General features: G+C 36.1%; 1 protein-coding gene across 1 annotated transcript in view; it reads right to left on the bottom strand.

Annotated features, from left to right (window-relative positions):
- LOC131052777 (protein EXPORTIN 1A) overlaps window positions 1-4,082 on the bottom strand; it is a 52,937-nt gene extending 48,855 nt beyond the window's left edge. The window contains exon 1 of the mRNA XM_057987386.2: window positions 3,543-4,082. Within this exon, the coding sequence (XP_057843369.1) occupies window positions 3,543-3,638 (96 nt within the window). The 5' untranslated portion in view covers window positions 3,639-4,082. The remainder of the gene's footprint in view (window positions 1-3,542) is intronic.
- Between the last annotated feature and the right edge of the window lie 22,745 nt (window positions 4,083-26,827).

Below are 26,827 nucleotides of genomic sequence, written 5' to 3'. Positions count from 1 at the left end.
ACATATAGAGGCTATGTTAAGTAATTCAACACAAAAAGAAATAAACAAAACAAGATAAGGTAAAAAGAAAATGGTTAAAACCATGGAATACAATATCTAAGAATAATTTAAATTAACCAAAGGAAAAAAAGCCAATGGAGCAATGAAGCTGAGTTATATCAATATGTGAAGCAAAGGTTGAAAAAACATATTGTCACATGTCAGCAACACAGCTACAACCAAAAGAAACAACAGCATAATCTTCACTATCCACTTCCTGCAAGGAACAGAGACATAATGTCGTCTCACAGCATAGAATACGATGACCATCTAAACTCATTACTGATGGGACAAGATTCTAAGGTGCCATCAATGATATGTAAGAAATGCTTAGCATTGAAGACCATTTTTAGGTTGAAAGGCTGCAGAGCAGAGGTACAATTGCACTACATGTAATGTCGTCATAAGTCCTCTTCAACAGCTCTACTGATAACTTTCCTTGAGGGAAGAAAAGACACGGATGCATCCGAGACAAATCTATAGAGGGGACATCAATCAATAGAGATGCAACCACAAAGCATCTACAGAGAGGAAATCAATCAAAAGAAAGCAAACTAGAATCAGCATACCAATTATGTTCATGCCTAGGCAGTTAAATTTGAGAAGAAAAGAACAAAATGGGAATCTCTCTGAAAGAGGGGCTTAATCACGTAAAGATGAGTTTGTAATACTCTCATGGCCAAGCAACTAAGAATCAAGATCGATATGGACGATACACCAGAGAACCATCTTTTTACAACTGATCACACACTGAAGCATGACAGTCTAAACCCTCTCAATACTTTTCCTCACTACAATCCAGATTAGGGCCCAAACCTCTGACCCATAAAGAATTGTGAATTTAAATGCTGCTTTAAAGAGGCACAACTTTGAAGGGATGTCCTTAAAAAAAAATTCTAACCACAATTACTATCCACAACAAAAAGTGGTCCATACCCCTTATAAAGACATAATTGTGAGCGAGGCTTATGGGTAAAAGATAAGCCAATAGAAGAGACAACTAAATAGGAGTAAGTTATTAGGGATCTCTACAGACTGCAATTTGTAAACTATATTCTATAAATAGCATCCATAGTGAGTCCAAAGTTGAATGATAACCATCTAAAGGACCTTCAATACCATAAAGTCCACACAACAAAAGAAAAAATTGGAACAATGTTGAATAGCCAACTCAATATTAGCCCAAGAATAAAATATGGTAGATACTCTAGAGATCTTACTTGTCCCTTTATTCTGAAATCACCACTCTCCATGTTCTCAGAGAGCTTCATGTTAAGCATTACAACAAAAAGCCTTCTAAAATGTATTTCTAACCATGATACTCCTGTAGTTATTATGGCTGGAAGTAAGAAGTATCCCAAGAAAGGATAAGCTGTGATAAATATGGGGAGAACTCAGAGAAAACAATCTTATCAAATAGCTCTGCCATAGAAAACCTCCTCACCATCTTTGAGAAATCCAGCTTAAGGATCCTGATAATCAGCTGCTTTGCTAGTGCATATCTTTTGAATAGCTCTCCTAAAATCTCTTGCAGAAAGACAGATAGGAACTTGGAGAAGTGCCCAATTAAGGATATCATAAAGAAAAAAAACAGCACTTTCTTGAATTTATATAGTTCCTAACTATTTGATTTTGTCTTGCATCACAAAGACAAGCATAGCTGATACTCACGCACTAATCACCTAGAAAAAAGACTACTTTTGAAAGAAAGCATTTTTGCAGACTATTACCATGAGTTTCTTTCAATATCATAATCTCTACACATAACATTATCTATTGGAATTAGAAAACTTAAATTACCTAATAAAAATCATTGCAATTATATTATTTCTACATTGAACAATCTACATCACCCATTGGAAAGGATAAAAAATGGAAATTTAAATTCTAGCTCATTCCAAATAAATGGCTTTTGTGTTCCTTTCCCTACTTTTGCAATTGTGGTATCATCGTGCATCTATGATAATGCGAAATTCAAATTTCATGATTTTATCAAGAAATACAAACAGTCATACAACCAAAGATTTTTTTCATTGTCTTAGTGTCTCATTCTACAACCAAAAATTATGCAGTCTCTATGTCTATAATCGGAATCCATAAATTCATGATACTAAACACATAATCACTATCAGTTGTCGCATATACATTCTTTATTATTATAAATATATGGAAATTATTGCTTACTGATTGTTCTTCTTCTAAGTTTCATATTCGAGATTAAATGAAGCTTTTTTGTGTTTAAATATGCTTGGAAGTGACCTTCCTTGATTTCTCTACAAGACTTAAGCTATTGAATTCATGCATATTGATAAACTCTTCCAGGTATAATGCATACCCTCATCCACCAGAATCTTTTCGCTTCCATAAAACATGAAAACAAGGAAAGTAATCTAAATCCTGAGGGCTACTATGTTAAAAGCCCCATTCCACAAACATGTAAAATCCCATAACTGGACTCAAATCCTATCAACAGAAATTGTGCCATGCAAGTTAAACTAGAGTTGCTGGCATGCAACAATTTGTTGTTTCCAACGGAGTAAACCCAGTATCGCACAATTCATTTACTGTAAAACTTAACAAATAGTTGTCTAATGAGATAATCTTAAGTGTAGAATCATGAGGACTTCTCTAGTGGACTCCTAAGTTCAAATCCTCAATAGGCATGTTAAGAGTCAAATAGAATAGCTACTTGTATCCAACCAGCCCCAAAGGCTAAGTTGCGTACAGATTGTACGTATGATGTAAAAAAATAACCTGGGTCACAACATCTATGTGCAAGATTACCAGGCGATAGGAATTTAACAATCAAAAACTACCACATAGTTGCAATATTTTCATTAACAAAGCCGAACCTGTGTATGTCGCAATCTCAAGCTTGCTGTGGCTATGCAAATTAACATGTTTCGGCAAGTATGTCCCACTAACATATCACAAGCAATGCATTTTAAAAAAAACCTTCAACCATTGCATTGCACGGGCTTTCATTTTGTACCAAGATGAATACAGATGATAGTGCAGCACAAGCACCCATCATTTACTCTGGCCACAGTGATATCATAGTACATTTATGATAATCAAAAATAACGGCATCAAAAGATGTGTCAACTCACCTGCGTCAAAAACCCTCACTAAGGTTTATACATCAAAAACCCTACAACTTTCCCGCAAATCGAAAAGCATGTTAGTGTTGCCAAACCGAATTAAAAAAGCAATGCCACAACAACATTGTCCGTGAAAACCATGAAATACACGACATTGCACTCGCAGACCCAAAACAAAATCAATCAAACATAAAACAAAAACAAAAAAAACTGAGAGAAAAAGAACAAGTACGTTGATAGCATACATGGTTTAGTGTTTTTCTCTTTCTAACATATTGCTATTTCGCTTCGTTACTTTTCCAGAAAACATAAAAACAAAGTTTGCACAAGTAGAAATTACAACTTTTTCATTTAACGAAAAAGGAGAAACAGCGGTTTTTTCCATAAGTAACGAAATCTCACCTCTTCTTTGGATCCAGTACCGTAAAAAGCCGCAACAGTAGCATCAAGAAGAGGAACGTCAATGGGCTGCGAGAGGTCCAAAAGCTTTTCCGCCATGGCACTTGCTCTTTTTTCTACTTCGCTTAAAAAAAACGCGCGGACCTGTAGCCGAAGTAATCGGTTTCCTCGACTGGAACCCTTTACCTCAAAACCCTTGAATGCCACAAAAACCCTAAGCCATAGCCAAAATAAGTAGGACACGCATTATTCTCCAGCGAAAAAGAAGTTCCAAACAGCGTAGACAAAATCAAAGCCTTTGCGTTCTGTTAAAAGTTATTTCCCTCGCAATTTGTAGCTCCCCGCCTGACTCAGAAATCCGTGTCTTGCTCTGTAATCTTGATATTATTAGTGTTGATTTTCCTCCTCTGTCTTTCCTTCACCCAAAACCAAAGAGCACGAATAATAATATGCTCAAAAAATCCAAAAAAAATACGCGACTTCTTATACAAAGATAGGAAAAATCGATTATCTCCTTTGAACGCGTTCTCTTTCCCCCGCTTTTATTTCTTGAGTCACTAAAAACACTTTAGTACTTGGGCCCTTCTTTAAGTGATAACTTTATTCTTCAATCAAAACCTTAGTGTGACATTGGCAATGGTATTGAGAGAGACACTTAAATGCATGGGATTCATTAATGCAAGTCTTCTATTTAAGTTTTCCTAGTTGTCAAGATTGACAATATTTAGAGCCTCCTTGATGCTATAATCCAAATGATTCAACTTCATCAAAAGGATTCAGTTTTGGTTCATATTAATAAAAATTTATTACATTCAAATATTTTTTAATTATTTTTAATCGTATATTTATCTAATAAACTTAAAATGCATTCTTTTCGCACAAAGATCTTAATTCACTTTTTGTGGTAAGAAAGTTTTTATTTATTAACAAGCTCTAATAGAAAATGAACACAAAGAAATGTCCACCTAAAGCATACATTTGAAGATCTACAACATCAAAGGAGTGGCCACATAATGACCTCCATTATTGTATCATCTTTTTTGTATCAACTCACACCCTACACCTAGGGTTTAAATGCATATATCTAGAGTGTATTTTCAATCAACTAGTAAACTAATATGAATATTTCATTGAGGCAAATCCTCAAATGTGCCTTAATCACCATTTTGGTCGAAAATAAGTATTCTAAGTGAATGTACAAGTGTAGTTGAATCATCTATGATTATTGGTTTGTATTAGATAATTATAGAGAAAGCTCATACAAGATGTTAGCATGCCTAAACAAACAGGATCACACCCAACCTTGAACAAGACTAGACATCGTATGTGGATAAGAGAACAAAATTGGACGTCATCAACTACAATCTTGTCCTTGATGACTTGATGTCATAATGTGGAGAACAAAACTCGACCGTCATAGTGTCATCGACATTTACATTGGTCATTACATACACATGCTCACTTTCCCTTTTTTCTTTTATGTGTTTTAGTTTCTATTTGTAGTTTAATCACATCCTCAACTCCTAATTTTTTATTTTTTATTTTTTTTTTTACAATATTAAATATGTTATTGTTTTACCTTTAAATTCTATAGAGAAAAAGAGTAGGTAATCAAGCTTATAAATAAATATTAATTTTTAATCTACATTTTATGAACCTAACACACTTTCATACCTTTAAGCTCTTTTCTTAAGCTAACCCATTCTCCAGTTGTACTTTTTTAATCCCTACTCAGTGAGCCCTTTCTACATAAATCTCCTCGATTTTTTAAGTCGTGTAGGTTATTACTTTTAAAATTTAAAATATTTCCCAAAACTTTAACCCTCTCTTACTCACCTTCTCGAATTTTATCTTTAAATTTGACCTTTTATTTTCAATTGCTTTCACTTTTTCATATATTGGTTTCTCCTCCTCCTTTTACAATAGATCCTCACTAACCCTTCTTTGTAGTTGTTATTCATGCTTATATTCTTTTGGTGCATTTTTACAGTTCATTATATTATATTCATCAATTTTAGATCATTTTCTCCTTTTACCATATGGGAACTTGCAAACTTATATGTGATATTGGTTAAATATTTTTTATGTGGGTTGCACATTGAAAAAATATTTTATATTGAAAAAAATTAATATAGGAAAAAAATATTGGGGTCAATGGTTTTGTGCTCTCGTGGTTTTTAGACATGGTTTCGTTAATGCTAATTAGGAGTTTCATGTTAGTGATACTATAAAAATAAACATATGTTTAGTGATTACATTTGGTTGGCATTTGTACTAAGCTTTCTTAAATAGTGCTTATGTGAAGCATGGCATGGCATGTATAGTTTTATGGTTACCTATTATGTTTGAGCATATGGAGGATGTGTTGGATGAGAGTGATGTTTTAGAAGCATTCATGAATACTTTACAAGCGTAATATAGAATTTTATTGATAAATTATACATTGTGGATGTTTTTGGAGGTTGGGTTTTCCCTTGTGAGGGTTTTTCTAGAGGTATATCTTATGTAATCTTGTGCTATTTCTTTGATTTCCGCATTGTAGTTTTTTATAAGCTCAAATACATGATTCAATCTCATAGGGTTATGTAACTGTTACGAGTCAATCTAATAGTGCCAAATTTTGCTCGAGTCCCGACCCCTTTATGCAACCAAGCCTTATTTCTTCCCATCATAAATAATCAATATAAGATCCTTTCTTCAAATTTTCCCAAGTGATATTTTGCATCCTCCCTCGTGTACTTATCATGTATCAAAAGTTACAAGGGTCGAAATAACTCTAAGTTTGGAGTTTTTATGTTTCAATATCTAAGGATTATGCTTAATGGTAGATTTTTTCTTCCTCACATCCCTTCCCCCCACCTCTTCTCTTTTTCTTGTCCTTGTAAGAGTTTCACACTTTTCCCTACTAACATCCATTTCCTCAAGCCCTCAACTCCCTTGATACCTTATACCAAATTACCTTTCAAAGTCAAATTTTTAATCATCCCTTTACTGGCATCCTTTGCGGCATGATTTCCATGATATCCTTGATCCCCAACTTCTAAAATTTTCCTTCATATACTATTTTAGAGGCAAAGATGTAAAAATACCTCTAATATGGCACTTTTACCATGAATTATTAAGTATCCAAACTCTCAATCCCTTATATTTTGTACCATATTATTGTATCAAGTTTAAAAGTTTGGACTTGTTCTTATTTGCAATCCTTGTGGGATAAATTATCTAGTATCCTTGATCTTTTATTTTTGAAAAGCTCCTTCATATACCTCTCAAAGTTGGTGAAATCCTTGTCTATTTTATTTGAGCATGAAGCATGTCATGCTCCTAGTCTCAAAACCCTAACAAGTTGTATGGATTACGAAGTGTACCATACTCCACACCCGTAAACTTTCAAAATTTAGGTATTTTTTGTATTGTTCACTCCCACCAACCTCCCTACATGTTCCAAGTCACCATTAATGAGTGGACTTAATGTCATAACTACTCCAAGGGGATTTTCCCACCCAAAAATAGTTGTTCATCTTAAGCATGTGAATTCAAATGTATTTGAAATGATATAAAGTGGGAATAAATGTTATTGTAGTCAACCTTGGTGTGGTGTAATAAAAAGGGAGGACTTATATATGCAATAAGTATAAACTAGTTTATAATAAATTACACACACACATATACCTCCATAACATTATATATTCAAATACTTTAATGTTTTGTGTGTCGTATAATTCATTCACCATTCTTCATCAATATATATTCATACATATCACATATGTCTTTCGCACTTCCTTATTCTCACATATATTTAATTCATATTATTCCACACTCTTATCTTTCACTTTTCCTTATTTATATAGCTTCTTAATGTCTATTCATAACATTTTTCCATTGTAACCTTTCATGATAGCACAAGTAATTATCTTATGTTCACTATTTTCCTTTTCATCTATGTTATTTCACTAGTGTATAGCTTATTTAAGAATATTAAAGGTTTTTTAAGGCTATTTTAGTGGTATATAATGGATATATATGTATATAAATGATGTATATCGTGCCTCACAACCCTCTATATCTTGCTAACATTCTCCTTAGGCCTAAAAAATTGTCTTGTCCTTAAGACAGTGTGTTAAAGTCACTTGTATCCTTCATGAAAGTCTTTCTTGTCATGGTTCAGTGGTGTCATAAATTGTGTACCTTAATAATTTTACACTCTTTTTGGCACATATCTTAGCATGATTTCTCCTAGATCATTTTAAGCCCATTTATGCTCCATTCTACCTCTAAAACTTCATCATTGTCCCATACTGAATTCATTGTCAAATACCAAAATTAGGACCAAATCCCATATCACAAACCTTGACACGCATGTTTCCCTTTTGAAGAGTTGATTTTGGGAGGACTAGGGTGCCCAACTCCTTAGTTCCACCAAAATATCTCAAAAAAGCTTGGATTGCAAGTGTCATCCTTTACATTTTGACATCTGGTCTTGATGTTTTCACTTGAACATTTTGTGTCGCCCTATACTTAGTGTAAGAGCTGGCTATGAAAGTAACCACCCAAGATCTAGAGGCCTATTGGAAATCACAATAACAAGAGACAAATAATGTGACAAGAATAAACTGTATTCTCATCAATGATGCAATATAAAATGGATCAACTAGATTTATTATTGCATAGGAGACCCCTTGATTATATATCCAATGTGAGAACATACGAGTGCATACGATCATGATAAGTGTCATAATCTTATGACATGAGACAAAAAGTGAAAAGCTATCATCCCACCTAAACTGGAAAAGTGATAGTATGATAAAACCACTAAAGGTAGATCACCCACCAAAGGTGGATATGATAACGTGATATAGGCACTAAAGGTGGAGCCACCACATAAAGTGGAAATGGTAACATAATAAGTCCACCTAAAGTGGAGATGCTCCAACAACTCCTATGTAGTTCCCCAAGTAAGCTTAAGTAATTAGGACCTAGGTGAGAAATAGCCAAGGTAAAATACCTTAATTACACTAACACCCCCCCCCCCCCTTAAGTGCAAGTTAGGGAGAATGTACATAAATGCTCAATAAGTCAAGATGTGTCCCAACTACTAGGCCATGTTAGGTAACCATGAACAATCCAAATGCAATATCTCACAAATGAAGAAATAGAGAAAATCCAATGGGAAAAGCTCTCCCCCAAAAGAGAGAAGAAAAGAGACCAAGTAACCCCAATGCAAGGAAAAAGTCTCCCCAAAAGTGAGAAGAAAAGAGACCAAGTAACCCCCCCTCGATGTAGAATGTGCATCAATGGCAGATGCTCCAAGTTGGATATAGAAGATGCTCCATGAACATCAACAACTTTCCTCCCCTTAGGAAGAAACAAAAACAAAGGTGTATGTATGAAATCTCCTCAATCTAGAAAGGAAGATGTAGGAAGAAAACTCAATATGTATGGAGTCTCTAAAAGTAGCTCAAGTATTCCCATGTCGATGCTAGAGTTGCCTCCTCTAAATTGGGTGTACTAGGTCACACTATTGAAAAGGAAAATAAAAGATCTAGTGAAGATGAATGTAGAACATTATCCAAAGGCTCAAGTGTCTCGTATAAATATAAAGAAACATCCTCCAAATATTGTACATAAGTATCCACAATCACATCAAACTCGAAAAGAATGATCATGTAGAGAATGAACAAGAGGGTAAAAGTGCTCCCTCACAGCAACTGAAGATGGATAGCCTTCATCAAAGATATGTTGAATATCATCAATGATGTCTCCCAAATCTACATTGTAGGACTCAACAAACAAACCTGCAATGTCTGTCATGTAATCATCCCAAGGAATTGCATCTGGAAGACAATGTATATCCTGCTGCACTAAATCACAAGAAGTCAAAATTATAGCAACACAAGCATCATCAGGTTCAAAAATAGATGAGATGTCAATATGAGGGGATGAAATAAAAGGCTCAAGAATTAGATCACATATGAGAAGACCCAAGTTCAAGTAACCAAATTTCTCCTCGATATCGAAATCCACACTAGAAGTGTGATCATCATCAAGAGAATCAAATTCATTAATATGAACAAAGTCTGAAAAGGAGTATAATCAAGATGCATGATCCGCCAACCTAGTAGTAATGATGGCTATACTATCCAAGTCTCTGATGATAAGTGAATCAAAGTGAAATCCATAGTCTTCCTTGTTGCACCATGAGTGATTTGATAGATGGAAGGGAAATTTTCTGTCAAGTGAGGTACACACAACACATCGTAGAAGGTGTCATCCCCAATAACAATAGATCCTTTCCCAATTATATTCATATATGTATGATTGCCCATCAAAATTAGTGACATGTTGCAAGGATCAAATGAAGATAACATAGATTGTGAAGATTCCATATGATGAGAAGCTCCCAAGTCTAGAATTCATCTCCCTAAATCACATCTCATAGTGGAAAAAAGAGCTTGTCCTTTACTTGTCCCAAAAGTGTGGCTTTTTCCCTTATGAAATTCTTGTTATTTGGAAGAAGAATTTGAAGTAGACATTCTAGAAGGAAAACTAACTCTATTCTTCTCAAGAAGATGCTTCAATTCATCAATATCCTTCTCATAAAAATGTTGTTCATCACGTCCTAGCTTCTTGCAATATGCACAAGTAAGCTTCTCCTTCTTAGATGAATTCTACTTAGGAGAGGATGTAGAAGTTATTTGTCGAGGAGAGGAAGATTGTGCTCTATCCTTCTATGGAATTGGGTTTGATTGCTTATGCTTCTTATTGGAACATTTTCCTTGATTTCCTTGATTTCCTTGATTGGCCACCAAATCACGTGACTTGGACGAATTGAGAATACTCATTGTGTTCAACTTTGCTTGTTCAAGCATTAACAAAACTATGATTGAATCAAATGATGGTGTAGTGTAGGCACTACCCATTGTCAACCAATGGGTTTGGAAGCTAGAAACAAAAGTTGCATACTCGGAAGGAAGCTTCCCCAACAAATTGAAGACCAACTATGCATCCTTCTTTTCAATGCCACAATCCTTGAGTTGTGCTCTTGGCTCATTTTCTCTAGTGACATAATCTTAGTTTGTATTAAAATCCTTAAGATTCAACCTTAGGAGATCACTTTCAAGTGTGTATCCTCTAATATCATCAAATTGAACATACAATTGACCAATTTTATTCCAAGATTCCTTGATTGTCTGACACTTTTCAATATGAAAGATAAGATCTGATAATATACACTTTCTCAATGTCCAAAGAGCCATATAAATTTTGATGAGCCATTCCATTTTCAAATTAACATCTGTATTAAGATATGATAGTTCTAAAATAGTTCCATCAACATAATGACTTGGGTCTTTTTCCATTAGTTTACTCCTTGCATTAACTTTCCAAGTTGCATAATTATGTGGAGTTAAAAGTGAAAATTTAGGAGAACCCATAACTGAAAATCAAAAGAGTACAAGAGAGAGGAGAAAGACACAAAGCACACAACACACCTCCCAAATTCACTCAATCAAAGAACCACTCCCCCCAAAAAAAAAAAAAAAAAAATGATGATTTGGCACTTTATACTTATCAGTGTCATTGCAATGGCCACTTGCAAAACAAAGCAAAGTGGACTTTTGATTTCATTGTTTACAATGACCTCAATCAAGCTATATCAAACTCAAATCACTAATGCAAAATACCAAACTGGGATCCAAGCTTTGCAATTGCTAAAAATAGGCCAAATAAGACTATGTTTTGAAAGTGAAATTTTTGATCATGGTGAATACAAAGTGATAGCACCACTATAAAATATAGAAAAAAATATGCATTTAAAAAAAAAATGCACATGAAAAGGAGTCCATATGAGCTCTAACAATTCCCCAAGAGTTGCAAAAATAAGGATTTTGCAATTTTTTAAATAATCCAAGTACAAAAATAAAAAATCTCATGCACCATTGTGAAGAGCATGAAATTTTATCCAAAATAAAAAACAATTGCTCAAAAAAAGGAGTTTGGATGACTGAGATATCATTGTTTTAAAATTGTATGCATAATTATGATGTATGAATCATCATCGCACATCCAAACTTCAAATGGCTTTTGATTTGGCCTCTGAAGTAAAATTGAGATGAAGCAAAATGTGATTCTGACTTTCTCAAACCTATTCAATCCAACTGTAGCCTCAGGTTTATCCAACAAGCTCCTATTTCGACCCGCAGCAAAAAAAAACATGAATCCAAAACTCCAAAATTGCTCAAAAAAACTCTCTAGTGGCAAACCAATGGCACTCTATCAACTCTGATACCATGTAAGAATTGGCTATGAAGGCAACCTCCTAGTATATAGAGGCCTAATGGAAAGCACAACGATAAGAGAATTATAATGTGACAAAAATAAATTGTATTCTTGTAAATGATACAATATAAAATGGATTGATTGGATTGATTATTACATGGGAGACCCCCTGGTTATATAGCCAAGGTGAGAACATAAGAGTGCATAAGATTGTGACAAGTGTCATAATATTATGACACAAGATGAAAATAAAAAATTTATTATTCCACCTAAAGTGGAAAAGTGATAGTGTGATAACACTACTAAAGGTGGATCACCCACCAAAGGTGGAAAAGTGCAACCACAAAAGGTGGAAGTTATAATGTGATAAAGGCACTAAAGGTGGATCCACTGCATAAAGTAGCAACAATAACATAATAAGTCCACCTAAAATGGAGATGTTCCAACAACTCCTACGTAGTTCCCTAAGTAAGCTTAATTGAAGTGTAATTAGGACCTAGTGAGAAATAGCCAAGGTAAAGTACCTTAATTACACCAACACTTAGAAATAACTTTGCGATACCTATATAAATAACATCTTATGTCATTCACAAAGTCTAGATAACAAACTATCTAGCAATCTCTTTCCAAACCAAAACAATCTCGAGTAATCAAGAAGCAACAACTTATCAACATTCTACATTCAAGTATGATTTCATGTTTGTCGTCTATTTTTGTCATGTTATTACATTAACACTTGCAAGACTAGTTTAAAGAGTATTACATCACCACCTTTATCTGGAACTCCATGAGAGGCCTTCATACCTAAGATAATATTGTCATTTCAATATTCTCCATCTGATTTGCCTCTATCCTCTCTAGGATATGCATTCTTTCACTCATCATAACTTTTGTGAAGGTGAGAACACTAACATGGAGTTTGATTTAGGCAAGCCCCTATATAACGCATCCATTTTCCCTTGTCTTTGTGCATGCAAGTTTAGTCTAACTACAAAATAGTTATAAGAGCATCAAGCAAACTATTACAGGTTGCAACAAACTTTGAATAAGTGAAAACCCCTAGATTGCTTCATTAGGTGCCCCTGTCCTACCACTTTGAGTTGAATTTCTAGGAGATAATGTTTCAAAGCTTCCTGACTAAATTTTGGGCCACTTTCATTATTTTTGGGTACCTTTACAGTAGGGTTCCAACACCTATGTTTGATACCTTTTGCTCCTAGTTTCAAATATAGGTTCATCTCTCTATGTTTATTCTAGATTTGGCTTGTTGCATTTGTTAGTTTTTTTGTGTCTACTATTTATTATTAATTTCACAATTTCATCCACACTAGTCACTTCTACCATATCAGTCACTTCAAGTACAACAACTGCATTAAACTCACTCTTCATATATTTAGCTTTGCTTACCACCAACTCTTTGTGTGCCTCAAATAATATATTCGATCTTACATGGATATAATTTGTATTATCTCATTTATTACAATATTGATTTTATATCAATTTGGAAACTTCACATGTGTATTTCTATATTTACTTGTCATGTTATCATCATCCAATATCCAATCCCAATCCTCAATACCCTTACTCACCTCAAATTTAATTTAAGGACAAATTAAACTTTAAGTTGTGGGGGGGGGGTTAGTTGTCACGATTTTTTTGTTTCCAGTTTTTTTAAGTCATTCTCATGATTATTTAGAAGACTCTGGTAAGTCTATACCTTGGCCATTTTATCACATGAGAAAACTAGTTGCAAACATAATAATCATTTGATTTCCCCATGATAGAAACAAACAAACTCGAATTGGTAAGGGAAACTTAGAAGTTGATAGAAAAAAGTTGTAGAATTAGGAAAGTTGAAGAAATTTTTGGGAAAATGAGCCACTAAGTGAGGTATAGCAAGTGTTGGTAGAGTCATTCTTTGAGAACAACTCAATTATAGTCATGGGTAAAGGAAATAGCTATGAACAAAGGAAAAATGGGTTGTGATCCTATTAGGTGAGAGCCCAAAAACCCTTATTTATCTTAGATACAAGTCTTTGCCAGCTTTTAAACAAGAGGGATGGATACACTACTACATAAGGTTGATAGAGTATGACAACGTGATGATAGAGTAGTTGCAACAACCCTCTGCAATAATGAAGCAATTATTAAAGGGCTAAGGGTAGAAGCATCATAAGTTGCCATTTATGAGAATTTTGGTCTTCCACAAACCTGAGAAGAGTTTCCAACATCTTTAGATGTTGTCTCTACAAGAGAAGGGTTTTCCCATCCATATGAATCCTTTGACTCAACTACTCAGATAACTTAATGGATTTCTTTGACTTGGTGTGGATAAACGTAGTTGCATCTTAGATAATTAAGTATTTTTACCTGGGATGGAAGGCATTCTTTACTTAATACTATGCATTTCAAGTTGTTGAGTCATCTTCACCACAATAGGTTAGTAAATGTAACTAATTACTTTCATCACATGTTGATAAAAATGGTTGTTGAATATAGAAGCAAAAGGACACTTTCCTCTCTGTCTTGTCACTATTTAGCTATTATTTTGGTTAAAAGAGGTTTATTTTCTCGATTTTTAAACATTAGATGTGAAGATAAAGCTTTTTTCCATGTTGTATGTTGTTTCACGATGATATTTTTAAGAAAATGCATTACATATGTATATCACGTAAAAGCTTTTGTAGACAATGATAATCCTAGAGATGACATTGAAAAGGTTAACACTTGTATCTCTCCTAGGGTATCTCATGAGAACAAGGAAAGAATCAATACTCTCATCGACGATCTCTCTAATGGAGAGAAAGCACTGAAGAGAAACATGAGACCATATTCTTCTCATACACATACACTAATGCAAGGGAGACAAGATCAAAATGTTGGTTTATCAATCTCTTTGTATCCTCCTTAATCTATAAGGGCTTATCTTAATCATCAACATATTGTGGGAAACACGATGCTATGCATTTTATTCGTGATCTTTCTCCTCACATAACATTAAGCAAAGAGGAAGCCTTAGATGATAAGGACCCTTCTTCCCAACCAACCAAAGAGGACATGAATAATGATGATAGAAAGGAAAATCTCCCTACAAAGGATATACCTTCTTCATCTAATTATCACTTTGACCCTTTTGTGTGTCCTTACACTATAGATTTTTAAGAAATTTATAATGAAAGCCATTCTCCTTCACAATTGAGAATATCATATGAAGTTGGATATGATATGATTTCAAAATAAGGCTATAAAGGACAAGGACTTGGAAAAAATGAACAAGGAATTAAGATCCATGTAGACCCTCCCACACAATTTACTAAAGAAGGCATAGGATACCCTAATTCTCAAACATCTACGGAGGATGCTCGTAAGGTTCGAATGCTTAAAGAGTATTTTGCAAGATACAAAAACTATTGCCCATCAAAACATGCTTTTACATCAAGTAATCATCCTCCTTCTTTACCAACTCTTTTGCCTCAAGAAAACAATCCTTCTCCTTCCACTAGCACACCTTGTCCTACATCTCAAGTGACAAGACCTAGCTATATTGACAATCAAGAAAAATTAGCCACAAGAATATTTTGGAGATTGAAGTATGATAAGCATGTGATATTTCCTTTCATGAAATATTATAATAAGAACAAATAAGGTGATGATTATTGTCTTTTTCATCATTGTTATTCTCATTCTCCTAGAAATTCTAAAGCTTTTAAATAATTTGTTCAAGACCAATATGATTGAGCTTGCATAGCTCTTACAACCGATCTTTCAATTTTTCTTGGTGAAGAGGTAGTGCCTTAGCACTCCATTCACCCTATTATGTTGCTCCTCACCCCATGGCATTAGTAGTTTAACTTTATTAGGGGCTCTTTGTCATATGTGGTGATGCATCTTCCAATCATACTTGAACAACAACATAATTACTCCTTGTCTCCTTACTTGGGGAGAAAGGATAATATATTCTATATTCTTTCTTTTTTGAAGATTGCCTCTTATTTTGAGTTTTAATTTTCATAATTTGATGTCTTTCTCACATTGAATTGTCCTTCATGCGAGTACATGGGTGTTCCTTGCTTAAGACCTATCATTTGTTTGAAGTGGTATATCTTTTATGTACAATCTCTCTTTGGAGGGAGTGTAATCATTCTCTGTGTCCCTGTCCTTGGGAGGCATGGATTATATTTTCTATCTCCTATCCTTTCTAAGGATCCACTTTTCCTATGACGAGTGTTGTTTTCTTATAATATGATGTCATTCCTTGTGTGAAGTTGTTTGTTTGCTCGAGGATTCTCTCTTATGAAAGACGTGTGTATCCTTAAGTACAACCTCTTCTTCACTTGACAATGTACATCTATTATAAACAAACCCCTCGCTTAGGGTCAAAAGTGTGTTATCTTTCATCAAGAATCCCCTTACCTAGCAATAGCGGGAATGTATGAATTACTATTCTCCTTCCTTTCTTTTGGTCAATGATGTTATTTTTGTTCAAAATCTCCTCTTGGAGGTAGATGTATTTGAGTAAATATCTCTTCCTCTTCTTCCAAAGGATTCCCTTTATACTTGTTGCAAGATATCTCTTTTACAACTATCTTTTCCTTGCTTATAAGAGACATGCTTCTTTAGCTTGGATTTATGTACATTGTTGCCTAAAGGACATCTCCTTGGTGACGAAGGTGTGTATCCCTATTTCTAGCTTCCTTAAGCTATCAACTTACTGCTATGCTGACATCTTCAGGGGGTGTATCCATCACGCCCTCCTTGTACTATATTTCGATACAAAGTGTGGATTTCCTTGCATAATGCCTTGTTTGGATTGTCCTTTTGTATGTATTAGGTAGGTTTTTGTATGCTCAAAACTATACCTAACTCTTAGACAAGATGCTTCATTCCTAAAACCAGACACAATCCTTTTATACGTCTCATATGGGGTGTAAATGCATTAAAATTTTGACATTTACTTTGGCATGCTCTTTTAATGATTAAACTACCAACTACACCAAGAGTATCTAAAAAATATTACATATTTGTCAAGATCCAAAGATGGTAAAAATGTCTGTAGTTTGGTCCTCTGTTGGATAATACTACAACGCAATAGATCCAACTTCTAGAAGCTATTTTATGAAGTGGCAATATTTCAACATGCATGGTACACTTGATTGAGTAAAACTGTGGATTAAAATTTGGCAAAAATCACTCTTGTATTTTGACTTGGATTGGCCCTTGAGAAGTTGGAATTGGTTCCCTAGTTCATACCTAAATGTGTCAATCTGGGACTCTCATAGACTTTGCCAAAGGTATTGGGGCTATCTTCCAAAGGGATAAAGATAGTAAGCTAAGTGGGTACGAAACAATGCAACTAGTAAAACAATGACTTCTATCTACGCAGACTTCTTATCCATTTTATGACAGGAACTGTACCGAGAAATATCTAATTATCTGAACATAAGCTAAACAATTTTTGTTTACTGCAAACCTGAATCAGAGAATACCAGAGCTTAGAATGAATTAAATAAGTTTTGTCTACTGTAATCTAGAATAAGAAATTAACACTTAAATGAGCATGTACCACACCGTGAAGTAAATCGTGTTTAATCTATGAAACATACAAAGTACAGGATAAGAAAAAAACCAATAATATTATATGAATGAATTGATATTGAACATATATGAATCTTACCATAGAGAAAACTACATTTAATCTCAAGAATACACAAAACCAATATACCAATAGCATGACACAAAATCACCACATATATATCAAAGTAAAGAGCACCTGATAGCGAAGCCAGGGGGCCTTGCCTCCTCGGTCACTAGGCAACACAATTGCTAAACTTAACCCAACTTTAAGCACCCACGATACGTAAGCACTAAAGAAAATTTGCAGAATTTAAACGATAATATGTTTTCATATATCAAAAACCTTATATCAGTCTTTGAGAGATACATATTTATACTTGAATAATGTAACAGTCAAGTTTTGGTTTGTTATGGCCAATGGCCAACAAACCCCATATAATCTAATAGAAACAAAAATGGTCATTGGCCGAACAACACATATAATTTGATAAAAATAACAATGGCTGATGGTTACTAACAAATGTCTTTTTAAAAGAAAATGCAAAAACAACTTTTAAAACTACTTTTATTTTGTCACAGCCATCCACTTGCACAACTGCTTCAACAATTTCTTGGTCATTTTCTATTTTTTGACCAGAAAATGGTTAAAAACTTTATTAATTTTGATATTCTTAATAGTTTCAATTTTTGTTTGTATTTTATCAAATGTCTAAAGTTCCTAGCCCAAATGGTAACAAAAAGGCAAGGTAAGGAAAGTAAAAAGGAAAAAGAAACTACTAAAAAAATGACTCTCCTAACCCTAACATTTTCCCCCTAGCTTAAGGATTTGCATGTCCTCATGCAGAGAGAAAAAAAAGATTTCACAAACCAGATAGCTTGTGGAGTGTTTTAGTGATTTCTTTGACCTAAAATTATTTCATACTCTGAATATGCTGCTTATGTTGCACATTCTTGGTATCAGTCTTTGTTCTCATTATGTCAATTTTTGCTCTCATTTTGTCAATCTCTACTACCTGATTATGATTAAGGACTTAGGTCTCTTGGAGCTGAGCCCCAAGAGTACGATTCTCTTCATTCAATCTGTCAACCAGATTCTGTAGAATTACAAATGTTTTATTTGGTCGTATCACAAATTCATGTTTTCTATCCTCTCTTTCTACTCCTTTATATGGGATTATTATAATTTGCCCTAGATTCACAGGAGCGACATCACATTGTCCACAACATGCTCAGTTGCAAATATTTCTTCATTTTCATCTATCATAGCCCCCTTACTTTCATGTTCAGACCAATCTACAAAAGACACTATAGTAGAAACTTCCACATTTTCTTTTGGTATGTTTCTTTTAGGTCTCAGATCATTTTCTAAGGGAGATTCTAGAATAACTGTTTAAACATTGTTTGTTGACACATCCCCCTCCGTTTTATATTCAAACCCTTTTACAAGGGTTTCGACAGTGATTGAACTATCCTCACAAATTTCACTTATTTTACTTTTCTTTTTCAGTACAAGGGCCTCGTTTTCCTTCGCACTTCTTCATTTAGCATGTCTATACTCCCAAGTGGCTTTACTCTTTTCTTTGGAGTTTCAAACAAAATTTCTAATTCTGGTCCACCAGTTTCCTTTGGTTGGCTCTCTATGTGACTAGCTAGGGCTGCCAAGCTATCCAACTTAGATACTGGGGATTTCAAGGCTACTACCAACTTCTTACCCTTCATGTCACACGAAAGGCCAGGATGAAATTTCTCATTGGAGCCAGGTGGGGAAGGTGTCTTCTCAACCATATAAGTTTTAAGGGTTTTAACACTTGAAGCTCTGGTTGTTCGAATATTGGGACTAGAATTTTCATTGGTCACTTGCTTACGACCCTTCTTTGGCACAAGGCTATCCTCTATACCCAAATCCTTGCTTTCCTACTGAACAAAATCCTCAGGATAATGGATTTCATTAGATTTGGCTTTGTCCAAGGATTCACTTGAGGAATTGTCGCTGTCAAAATTTTCATAATCAGTTTGGTCTGTAGAACTCACAAATGTGTCCCAATCACCTACAAGGGAAGTAGTTTTACTTGATGGATGATTATTAGCCTAATCAAACCATGATGCGCTAAGGAACTTCGTTTACCACTTTGGATAACTTTACTCATGTGTTTAAGAGAATTATACAAGAAATAGGGTACATTGATCAACTGGTTATGTCATGGGACAACAACTTTAAATGCTTGGCAAAGACATAATTAAATCTCCCATCAAATGTATTGTATAGAATAAGAAATTTAGCTTCATCTTTCCAAATTCTTGGTAACGAGTCTAATTTAGTACCTTGACCCTGGACCATGCTAAATGCTTTGCCCCTTTTAAGGAATTGTGTTCTGACGGGTTGCAAATTCGTGACTTTCGTCGAACTAGATGGAAAATAATCTTCACCCTCCATGGACAACCCTGTGATTTTGACTATAATGTTAATAGTGAGATAAAATTCTAATCCCTAAACAAAAACCTTGTCCCACTGGAAACCCATGGCTAAATCATATGTCACTTTTGTATCAAATCCCCTTAGTCGTTTGAAATAAACATCCCATTGTGCTTTCTTAAACTCACCATAAACCTCCTTGTTCTTGCAGTTTCTCAACTCATCCATAGAGACCGGCTCATAATGCAGTATGTGGTCCTTAGCCATGATGGAAGGTATCTACAGTAACACAATTGCAAACAATTCTAGTAAACACTCAAAGGCGGTTGGTTTATGAATTCTATCAGAAAAATGATGGTCAGAAAAAAACGACGTATTTTAAATTATTATAGGGTATTATAGTTGAGTAAAGAGCAGTCATTGCAAAAAAACACATGGTAAGGTGAGTTTAGCACAGCGTATGAATAGATAAGGCGTATCCTATTTAGCACTAATGAAAATAATGACCATGACAAGACAGGGTAAAACACACCAACTTCTCCCACAACTTAAGGGTGACCTATCCATGGGGCACGTCACCATTTGAGGAAGAACTAAAGATTAAAAAAAATATGATCAAAAATTAAAACAAGGAAAGAAATACCGAAACCGGACGATACATAGCCGAAAAGAGACCACGAGGAGACGTAGAAAAGATCGGGAGTGTTTGTAGTACGCACAACATGTTCAAATTGGAATAGGTGTGACGACAACATCCAAGGTGGTAAAGGCATGTGGAAGAAGTATCATAGGAACAGTGAAGAGTGCTAGAGCACACGAGAAAAAACAGGTCGATCCAAGCTGGAAGAGACAGAATTGATGGGACAGGTACGCAATGCTAGTACAGGAAGACCGAAGACCAGTTCTTGGCAAGGAAGTGACATGAAGTCACAAAGAAAGAGAGAAGGGTGGCAATGAGACCAAAGAAGAAAACCAGGGCATGCAGGAAGCCACATGGAGGCCGGATAACCACTGAAACCAGGTCCCAAAGAAAACAGAGGGCTCTTGCCCAAAGAAAGACATGAAGTACCAACCGCACAATGTTGAGATATATGCTTGGGCTGCTATTATTTTATTTTATTATAATTTTTGAATTTTTAACGACAGTAGGTCGTTGATCACTCAGTTTTCAACCCAATGCTTCCTAGAGGCGTTGGGAACCCCGTTTTCACATCCAAGTTTATTTTACAGTTACCATATGTCAGAAACTCGGTTTTCAAATGGTAACTGACCAGCAATGCCCAAAAGTTTTCATTGTTGGATCTTTTTTTGCATGAATACTTAACAAGTACTCATAGAGGTGACAAGAACTCTATCAAGAAGATGGAGTTCCTTGGACAAAGTTGAAACAAAATCTTTCATGGAAGTAGGCCGCTTGTATAGCTTCGAATGGTGACCATTGACGATGAGGGCCATACGATTGGAATCTACAGTGCGAAGCTTAACAACACCATTGTCACAGACAACCTCAATCTCATAAGGTCCAAGCCACCAAGTGTGAAACTTTCCTTTAAAATCTTGGAAGCGGGAATCATACAAGATTGCCCAATCACTTGGTTGAAAGGATCGCTATCGGATGAAGCGATCATGCAAAAGAGCATGCTATTTTTGAATTGTCTTTGCATGAAAAAGAGCTTCCTAGTTTAATTCATCTAAGGAGTGCGGTTGAGAAATATTCTCTCTCTGTGCATCATAAAGATGCATACCTAGTTGGAGTGCAGTATGAAGAGTTCTCACCTCAAACTCAATAGGAAGAACAATTTTTTTACCATAAACAGGTTCATAAAGGAGTTAGACCACAAGTGGTCTTCCATGTTGTACAATAGGCCTACACAGCTTCAGAGAGTCATCTGGCCCAATCGTAGTTATGAAGAGCAACTGGCTTGGTAAGAATATTTTTAATCTTTATTGGTAACTTCAACCTACCCATTAGCTTGTGGATGATACGACGAGGACTTGTGATGTCGAATTTCATACTCACGCACCAAGACATAAATGAGCTCAAATGTGAATTGAGGTCCTTGATCTGTGACTATCTCTCGTGGAACAAAAAATATTGTAAAGATCTCATAATAGAGGAAGTCATCTACCTTTGTTTCCCTTGCATGTTTCAGAGCAACCACTTCAACCCACTCGGTTACATAATCTGTACATACAAGAATATACTCCTTGTTCCATGACAGTTGGTTGATAGGTCCTACAAAATCAAGCCTCCATTTCTCAAAATGTTCAATGAAAATCTGGGGATGTAGAGGCATCTCATCTGAGCATGTAAGATGGCCATGTTAAAGTTGTGAAATACAACCTCACAGAACCCAATGAACACCTGTATGCAAATAAGATGTCACGATAATGAAAAATTCACAAATCACAAAGATTGCTTTGAAAACCTAGAGCAAAAGAATACAATAATGATAATGAGATAATGAATTACAAAAGGGATCAATCCTTATAAAAGGAGATCAAACCTAAAAAGGGAAAACCCTAAAAGCAATTAATAATTAATAATATATAAATTATTAATATTCCTAAGTTTAGCTTCCTAAATTTAGCTTAAGTGAAATAAAGAAAAAGGTGACTTAATTATTAAATCAATATGACTTAATTAATTAAGTAAACTAATACCTTTTACTCTAACACCCCCCCTTAAGATGAAGTCAGGGAGAAGCTAAAAACAACTAAGGACTAGATGCATGAAAGCCAAAATGGGTCTCGACAACAAGGCCTAATGAGGTACCCAAGTACAACGAAATCTCTGTAAAATGGAGAAAAAAGAAAAAACCCAGTGGGAAAAAACTTCTCTCCTAAAAGAGATGAAAGCATGCTAAAAAAAACATGAAGGAAGGAAGGCCTCACAAAGACACCCCAAGGACAACTTCCTACACCCCAAGCATAGAGCGCAACTAAAGATAGCGTGACAATGTCAAAGGTTTCGTGAAGATGTTAGCAACCTGCTCCTTTGTAGGAATGTACTCCAAGGTGAGTGAACCATCCTGAATCAATTTCTTGATGAAGTGCATGTGGATCTCAATGTGCTTCGTCCACTGATGCTCCACTAGATTGCGAGAAATGTGTATAAAACTCTGATTGTCGCACCAAAGAAGTGTGGGACTATCAAGAGAAAAATTGAACTCTATCAACAACTGTTGAAGCCATAAAATCTCCTGGTTGGCTAACATCGTTGCTCGATACTCAACTTTTGTAGATGATAATGCAATAACAGATTACTTCTTGCAAGACCATGTGATAGGACCAAAACCAAGACAAAAAACAAAGCCAAAAGTAGACTTCCGATCATTGACATCACCAACCCAACTATGTGAGGAGCCCCTGATGTGTAGTGAATGCCATACTGTAAAGTGCCCCGAATGTACCTCAAAATACATTTGGCAGCTTGCCAATGGCTCTCATGTGGATCATGTGAGAACCTAGAGACAAGGCCAACTGCAAAGGAAATATCAGGACGTGAATGCGTTAGTGTAGCGTCCTAAAATTGCGACACTTGCAATTTCGACTGCATTTGGGTCTTCACGATGGCGACGCAACACTAAACCTGAATGGAGACCCCGAAACTTGCTCATGACATCAAAAACTGCATTTTTCCAGCACCCTGGCCTGATCCTCCTTGCACCCTGCTGTCCCGGGAGGTGGGACCAGAGCGCCCTGGTCCCTGGCCCTATTTTGGGCCCGGTCTCCTATGGGACTTCGGGTCTTTTTGTTTGCAATTTGGAAAATAACATTTCCTGGTCGGCCTAAGGTCGGGAAAATCAGTCTTTCAACCCTAATTGGCAAGTATATAAACTACATTTCCTCTCCCATTTGGAGGAGGAAGGACATATGTGTACAAGACGTGGAAACGATATTCAAACATTCAAGCATTCAAGCATTCAAGCATTCCTTCAAGCAATTGATCATTCTAAGTCTCCATTCAAGGCTAAGTGTTGCATTCAAGACAAGGATTCAACCATTGAAGAGGAGATCACAACATACAACATACAACATACAACATACAACATACAACATACAACATACAACAACATCTATACCTTCGCATATAAGGATACAAACATCCTTACAACAAGGTATTAGTACTTGTTTTACATTACATTTACAAGCATTTCTCATTTCTTGGTTAATTCCAAAACCGGGGTTTGACCTAAGGGCAAACCCCTAATCCCTAACCCCCCAATCGTCTTCGCTTTTCTGTGTGTAGGTTGCAGGTACGCGGCTGAAATTGAAGATCTGGAATCCTTGTGCAGAGACGAACAGATCCCCCTTCATTTCGCGGATTTTTCGGAGGACCGTGTGCACGCCGGGCGCCATCGTCTCGTCAACTTTTGCTCAAATTTGCAGGACAGCGCCATCTTGACATTTTACTGCTAATTCCAGGTCCGCAGCTTCATATCATATCCCTATCTCTATTTATAAGTGAATCTTTCTTGCTTCTACATGCATTCCTAGTTCAATCTTTCTATCTACATTATTTACAAAAGAGGGTATCCTTGCTATCACAACCCTTGAAACTCATATAGAATCCAATCTTGCACTGCGTGGGATTGGATCTTGTGGGTTTCAACCCCTCTTTTGAATGTAAAGTCCCTCCTAAGTGAAAACCATCAACCCTAGTGACTCTCCCTTCTCTCTCCTCGGAGTTGGGGAGGGGAGAACGACAAGGGTTCGATTTTTCCGCTTTACAGTCAGGTACAACGAACTGCCAACCAACTGCCTATATAATGTAGAATCTATTGAAGGAGTAGAGCAAGTGGAGGAAAGAACAACACCCGACTAAAATGGTGTGGAGGCAGGCTTGCAATCAAGCATGCAAAATCTATGGAGCATGTCAAGAGCATACTTATGTTGATATATGGAAATCCTATCTGAAGACTGAACAACCTGTAGACCAAGGAAATAGTGCAGAAGACCGAGATCTATAATCTCAAACTGCTCCATCAAATCTCTCTGAACACTCTGAATCATAGAGGATGAGCTACCTGTAATAATGAGATCATCAACATATAGCACAAGAATCAAAAGATCGCCCTCTAGATGCTAAATGTAAATTGTGGGATGAGAATGACAATGAGTAAAGTGAGAGGAGAGCAAAAAAGAGTCCATCTTCTCATACCAAGCCCAAGGGGCCTGTTTGAGACCATATAATGAATGCCCCAGTCTGCAAACCAAATAAGTGTCCTGCACAAACCCCTGAGGTTGCTCCATATAGATCTCCTCATGTAAATCTCCATACAAGAAAGCACTCTTCACATCCATCTGAAAAATTGGCCATCCCTGTGAAGCTGTAAGGGATAGTACAAAGCGAATAGAATTCATCTCAGCTACATGTGCAAAGGTCTCGGAGTAATCAATACCCTCAACCTGAGAAAACCCCTTAGCAACAAGACGTGCTTTGAACTTATCTATCAAACCATTTGCAACATACTTGGTATGGTACACCCACTTGCACCAAACCAACTTTCTTCCCTTAGGAAGAGAACAAAGATCCCAAGTATGATTCTTCATCAAAGAATAATACTCCTCATCCATAGCCCTATCCCTCTCAGGCTGACCTATTGCCTCTGAAAACCTCTGAGGATCATCCGAAATGGCATGACTCAAGAGACTAGCACCCGAAGTATGTGATCGTGTACGACGGGTATCTGAAGGCTCACCTGCCATTGAACCAGCTGCCTCTACAATAAAGTGGGCCCATTTGGGAAAAAGATGTGGATTTGGTGGTGGTGGGGGTGGTGGATCAACATCTGCATCATCCTGAAGAGATAAACAATCCTCAAGAGATGACAAGGGAGGAGTAGGTAGTGAGGGAGAAGCGAGTGAAGGAGAATCTAGCGGAGTGAAGCGCTCATCAAATTGGACATCCTGTCGAAACAAGACCTCTCTAGATTCATGATCAAACAACATGTAGACCTTCACATCCTCACAATAGCCAACAAATATGAGTGGTTGACTCTTCCTCTCCATGAATTTTCGCTGAGCATCAAAAATAAATGCCCAAGCCTCACAACCAAATACTCAAAATGTAGAAACATCGGGCTTGACATGGGTCCAAGCCTCCTCAAGAGTCATATGTCGTAATGCCTTATGAGGCATCCAATTCTGAATATAAGTGACACAATTGACTGCCTCAACCCAAAAAGAAGAATCCATAGATTGTGACTGAATCATACAATTGGCAATCTCCCATAAAGTTATGTTCTTTCTCTCAGCAACACCATTCTGCTGAGGGGTATAGGGAATTGTAAACTGATGTTGTAAACCATGCTCAGTGCAAAAATCTCTGAAGGCCTGATTCACATACTCCCCCTCGTTATCTATCCATATCCACCTAATAGAAAGTCCAAATTGCTTCTCCACAAGTGTCTTAAAGATTCGAAATGAATCAAAGACACCAAATTTGTACTTTAGAAAGTACACCCATGTACGTTTGGAGAAGTCATCAATAAATATGAGCACATATCTATCCCCTGAAAAAGGAGTTGGAAATGACATGAGGTCACTATGTACCAACTCCAAGGGTGCCATAGCACGTGGAGACCCATTGATAGGAAAAGAATCCCGGTGATGTTTGCCAAGTATACAACCTCGACAAACACCATCCGTACAGGAAATCTGCGGGAGCCCAATCACTAGTGCCTGTGTACTCATCTTGCTGTAGATATATGTAATTGGCATGGCCAAAACGCTCATGCCAAAGTTTGCTCACTGTGTCTGCATGTGCTATAAGAGATGAAACTGTACCATCTGTCGTGTAAAAGCCATCAAATCTGTATAAGCGGGATGCAAGATCAACACTCCCAGTAGCCACAACCGAATCAAAATCATGAAGGTTTCTAGTAACCACACCATGTGGTGAGAACTCAACCGTCTTACCAATGCCAAAGTGGAAAATCTGATAAATGAAAAGAAGGTTCGTCGAAATGTCAAGAACAACAAGTACTTCCCGAAGACAACCACCATCCAATGGAACAAG

The sequence above is a fragment of the Cryptomeria japonica genome, chromosome 6, assembly GCF_030272615.1.
Source record: "Cryptomeria japonica chromosome 6, Sugi_1.0, whole genome shotgun sequence".
Classification (NCBI taxonomy): Eukaryota; Viridiplantae; Streptophyta; class Pinopsida; order Cupressales; family Cupressaceae; genus Cryptomeria; species Cryptomeria japonica.
Note: the sequence above shows the minus strand (reverse complement) of the source record. Positions and strands in the feature narration are given on the sequence as shown.